Source organism: Hypomesus nipponensis, chromosome 11, assembly GCF_054491055.1.
Source record: "Hypomesus nipponensis isolate SF chromosome 11, ASM5449105v1, whole genome shotgun sequence".
NCBI lineage: Eukaryota > Metazoa > Chordata > Actinopteri > Osmeriformes > Osmeridae > Hypomesus > Hypomesus nipponensis.
This window is the reverse complement of record NC_140371.1, coordinates 5,804,623-5,810,024: the sequence shown is the minus strand read 5'-3', so window position 1 is coordinate 5,810,024 and position 5,402 is coordinate 5,804,623. Positions and strand designations below refer to the sequence as shown.

Below are 5,402 nucleotides of genomic sequence, written 5' to 3'. Positions count from 1 at the left end.
AACCCGTAATATAAATTGCGCTAATTGAATCTATATGTTTTGATTTAAGTTAATTCATGGTGGCTGCATCTTCAGACACGAGTTAGACGCACCGTGACTAAAGATGAACACATTCCTTATATTCTTCCTTTGTTTCAGGGCTGGTGCATAAACCTGCGCGAACAAGGATAACTCATATCACATTGATACGGTTTTCTCTAGTGCGACACTGCCCAACTGGAACACAGGCATCCATGATTAAACAAATTAAAACACCACTTACCTCCAGTCATTGTTACCCTATTTGGTTTTTCCATGTGTATACAACATACAACATTTCACATACTTTGGATTCGGGTCCAGAGGCCTAACAAAGCAGGAATGTCCCTGTACTTACTGTAAGTCCTCTGGATAAGAGCGTCTGCTAAATGACTAAATGTATGCCAATGGGTCATTTATCACGTGGACCCTCCCACCTAGCGCACTGCCAGGGAGGAGAGAGAGAGAGGGGGGGGGGGGTAGCTCCTGCTCTGTGTGCCCGGTTTATCTAGCTAGTCGCTACACTCACCCTGTCACAGTGCGCTCTTGGATTTACCGAAAGAAACACCGGACAGTGACTGTGCCGTTGATCGAGCATGGATTTGAAATTATTGGCGTTGATGGCTGTGTTAACAGTGGTGACGTATGTGCCTGTTTCACATGGTAAGGATAATCATTAGTTCAATCATCAGATGTGATTTAGATGGGTTGCATTTGGGAGTCTGTGCAGACGTAGTGGCACACTGCAAATAATCCTACCAATGTTGTATTGTTTTGATCTGTAACAGAATCATTGGTTTTATTCAGATGGAAATTCGGTTGGAGTGGGAGAATTAATCGACTGAATGCTAAGATTTTACTGTAGCGGAATTAGATTTTTGTGAATTCACCAACTGCTCTCCAAAGCTTAAATATTCAGTTGGTTACAACTGATTGGCTGGCTATCGTTTTAAAATATTAATCATAGCATATAACGCATTTGATAAACCGTTAGCCTTTGTTTTGATACATTCCAAAATATATTGCACAGGATACGGTCCGCAAAAAGACGTGCATTGGTCAAACTAAATGCAAAACGGTCTAATCATCAACACCAAATTATTCAAGACCATTTGCTATCCTCTTCGGCTGTAAATGTATTCTATGTATAAATTTATTCCTGCCTAGGAAAGCCGTGAAGAGTTTAGCACTGTGCGTGAAGACGCTAAAACAAACACGCCTGCCTAGATTCGTGCGGGCACGGCTGAAGCACAGCACGCCTGTGTTGCAACACTGATTAATGTGTGTATTTGTCCCTAGTCTTTGTTTTCATTAATTACCCTAAAATTACACCTCAAGACAAAGCCGTGTAGACACTGGCGACATCAGTCACAACAGCCTATGAGTCTTCTTTGCCATCGCTTTCACATGGTAATAACGTTAGATCAGGCGTTAAATAGTTAGCATTTTTTTTCTCAGTCATCAGTGAGCATTTAATCCGCAGGTACAGTGATTCTCTTCACCGGACCGATTGACCGTTGAAGCACCTGGGCCCACATGATATCAGACCTCCTAGCGCGTGGCTTTGCAACCCGTAATTAGGAAAAAAAGGGTTGAGAGGCAAGGGCTTGAATTCTGACTCCATCTGCACGGAGATTAGATTTTGATCTGATCTCATTAAACCTATGGCCCATGAACCTAAACAATTGAGCAATCAGACTTCCAACTCAGATTTTGGTACACATTTTCTGGGTCTATATTTCATTTAATAAATGTCAACAAATGCATGATTGAGTAAGTTACATAGTTGCATAGACCTGATTACTAAGTGCTTTCTTGAAATTGAATTATAAATGCTCAGTGTTTTGTAACGGCAGTAAGTCATCTACTGTGTCTCACTTAAGGAGTGCATTTTGTGCTGACCGCATAGCTGGTGCTGGTTTTCTGAATTGTCCTGAGGGGACATACCTTTCTGTGTTTCTAGTCTCTAGTCCTTTTATTTGCCTTGATTGATCATTTAACTGGTTTAATGCTCATTTGCTGTCTGATTGGGAAAGAAGTGTGATGTATTTGTAATTTAAATATCTTTACAGTTGTATTGTAAATCACTGCTAACGTTGTGCTGTTAATGACTCTGTCCTCTCGGCATTCCTCTGTCCTCCCCCAGCCAAGCCCCTCAGTCTGGTGGAGAGGTGCTGGTGTCGTACGACAGCTAGCACCGTCCCCCAGCGCAGCATCCGTGAGCTAAGGTTCCTACACACTCCCAATTGCCCCTTCCAAGTGATGTGAGTACCTGTTGGACTCTTACACACACACAAGCATGCATGCGCGCATACAGACACAAAGACACACATTCACCAACTTTCCTGACTCTTAAACAGGGTGAGATGAACAGGTCCTCTTCTTGTTGGACATTTCACACCATCAATCTCCCAGAGGTGACAGGCCATGTGAAAGGAGCTTTGCCACACGCACACACACACACACATTATTGCATCGTCTGTAGGTATAGAACGGATTGAGTGTGTGTATTTGTTATAGAGAAAAAGTTTGTGTGTGAGGGGGATGGAAATTGGATGCAGTTTTGTTTCCACCAGGAAACAATAATTGTGGGTTTATACAGACCTTTGTCTCGGAAGCAGCTGAGCTCAATGGTCTGGTCTCACTCAATGGTATTAGATCAGGGTCAGAAACTCAGGAACAGAACAGAGCAACACTTCTGCAGCCTTACACACTACACATTATAACACAATCAAGATTACACACCACACACACACACATAAACATACAGACGTACCAACACGCGAGGAATCTGTGTGCTGACCAAGACGCCCCATTCTAGCGTGTTTTACATGCTGTGAAGCAGGACACATGATCCAGTCATGACCAACGGCTCCAAATAGCCTCAGGCTTGTTCTGGACTGCAATAGCTACACCCAACTGTCACTCATTAAGCCAAACGGCAAATCGTTATCTGCTTAACCCAATCTGTACACATTGCATCTAAATTGAGTGCCAAATCTTTTCAATGTGCTGTTACATTGTTTTAGTAAGATAACCCGTGATCTGTAATCTATTGGTACGCAATCTGTGTAGAAAGACGAGTCTGAGTTTGTATATGAGTGTGTATGTTTGAGAGAGATCAAGATCAGATGCTGTGTGTGTATGTGTTTATGTGTGTGTTTGTGAGACAGATCTGATCTGTGTTTTTACCTCCATAATTCTCACCCCCCTCTCTGTTCCATGCTTCCTCAGAGCCAAGCTGAAGAACAACAAGGAAGTGTGTATCAACCCAGAGACCAAGTGGCTGCAGCAGTACCTGAAGAACGCCATAAACAAGTAAGAAGGAGATATTGTTTTTTCTGCTGCATTTCCATCTATCGTTGTGTCTTAAGTGGACCAAGACACAATGTGTGTTTATCTATGGTACTGTGCTAACATGTCTGGGCATTCTGAATTTATCCGACTACTACCCTCCTCCCCCTCTGCACACTAACCCCTATAGATAATAAATTGACTGCTCCAAGCATACAAGTCACCCCCCACTACCCATGTACCTACGTACAGCATTCCAACCAGGCAGACATGTCCTGTATATGGCTGCTGGCATGTCTCTGACTTGACTGTGCAGTTTTCATTCGTCATTGTTTAGGTGTGAAAGGGTCCTCTGCACAACAAAACATCTTGGTGGACGATGGCGCCATAGGCTGAAGGGGTCAATACAGGAACTCTCCATGCACGATGGGTGGGAAGGGTGGATAGCCCTGTCACTGACAGGTAGATAGACAGGTTGGGAGACATGCAGGGAGACAGGCTGACAGACTGAACAGCTGTGATTGCATTTTTCCGTAACGATTAGTTTCAGTAGCAATATTTTACTGTATGCCTGCATTTGTCTGTAGACATCTGAACACAGAGGGTCAACAGAGTGGTAAAAAGCTGTGTAATTTCCCATGTGCTTGGAGTATGTATGTGGACAATGGGAGAGGCTCTCATTTGGATAAGTCAGAAAGTCAGAGAATGAAAAGGAGAGAATGAATAAAAAAGAGGCAGAGTCTCGGAAATGTATGTTGTACTGCATTAGTTTAATCCATGTGTGTAGCTAGTAGGCTGTAGAAAACACTGACAGACTAAAGGGGAACTGGGATCCCAGATGGGTCTTTGTGGGTCAAAATATAAACACAGTTTATTCTGGAACCAGATTGATCTGGCCATTAATTAAAAAAACATCAGAAATATGACCCATTTCCTCGACCCTTTCAAACCGGATGCTTTTTCATAATTCTGAACTTACAAAGTTCAGTTAAGTCCAGAGGAAGCAGAGTTGCAGTGGCCATGTTTGGCTGAGTGCCCATCCAGTGGTGATAAACATCTCAGTGGGGGTTAGAACAGAGAGGAATAGCTATCCTGGATCCTCTCAGCTCTAACTATGAGAGGCAGAAGCCCGGCCTGCTAAAACAAATACTCATTAATAAACGACTCCAGGCTATTTACTGATGGACCAGGCAAGTGCTTGACCCCTCAGCCAGGGAAGGAAACCAGAAGAAATGATGACTCATTTTTTAAATCATCAGCTTGCTGCCCTGAAGTCTCTCACGCTTTCACCGGTCATCTGTCATCGGCTTTTAATGCTGCTGTGTCTCTTCGAGCGCTCTCTCTTTGTGTCTGTGTCTTGCTGATCTGCTGGAGTCATGCTCAACATGTTCTGACTCCTGCCAGTTTTTCTGGGATTGTAACTCACACGTGCTTCCCTCTTCTTCCTCCAGGATGAAGAGATCCAAACAGGCCAACTAGAGATTGAGAGTAAGCGTGAGTCTGCAGGGTTGACGACCGAGGGACCCCACCTATCAACACGTGTGTAACGTGTGCTCCACTGATGCGCTGAAAAGCACTTATCCCTCCCCCCCCCTCCCCCCTTGAAACTCCCCCCACTTCTCAAACCCCCCCCCCTCTCCACCACCAGGTGACCCTACCCCCCCATCCCCCTACGCCCACCACCCTCCCCATCCGCCAAAACACCAGCACCACTCCCTCTTTAGTCCAAGGACTCCCCGTCCCCCCGCTACCCTCATGTGCCCCTCCCCCAACCCAATATAGACACCCCCTTTAGCACACAGAAGTGCAGTTATATCTATGTAAGTGTATGCCTTTATATCTATGTGATGTATACGTCTTCATCATACGACTTCTTCTTCTCACTTCATCGGTAAAGTGCTACGTTTTGAAGGAAAGGTAGAGAGAGCAGGAGGAGTGGTAGAGACTTAGGAAGATGGGAATGGTCACCATGACAACTGTGACTCGCTGTTCCCCTTCGCTGTTTCTGTCAGCTGTTACTGAGGGGCACTGCCTTGTGAGTATGCCTGGGTTCCACATGCACACACACAAACACGCACACACATACATAT

General features: G+C 44.6%; 1 protein-coding gene across 1 annotated transcript; it reads left to right on the top strand.

The window, feature by feature from the left end:
* Positions 1-525: 525 nt before the first annotated feature.
* On the top strand, positions 526-4,920 carry cxcl12a (chemokine (C-X-C motif) ligand 12a (stromal cell-derived factor 1)). The gene is made up of 4 exons (XM_084709363.1): positions 526-681; positions 2,165-2,282; positions 3,253-3,336; positions 4,764-4,920. The coding sequence occupies exons 1-4, from the start codon at positions 615-617 to the stop codon at positions 4,789-4,791; spliced, it is 297 nt and encodes a 98-aa protein (XP_084565489.1). The 5' UTR covers positions 526-614; the 3' UTR covers positions 4,792-4,920.
* Positions 4,921-5,402: the final 482 nt, after the last annotated feature.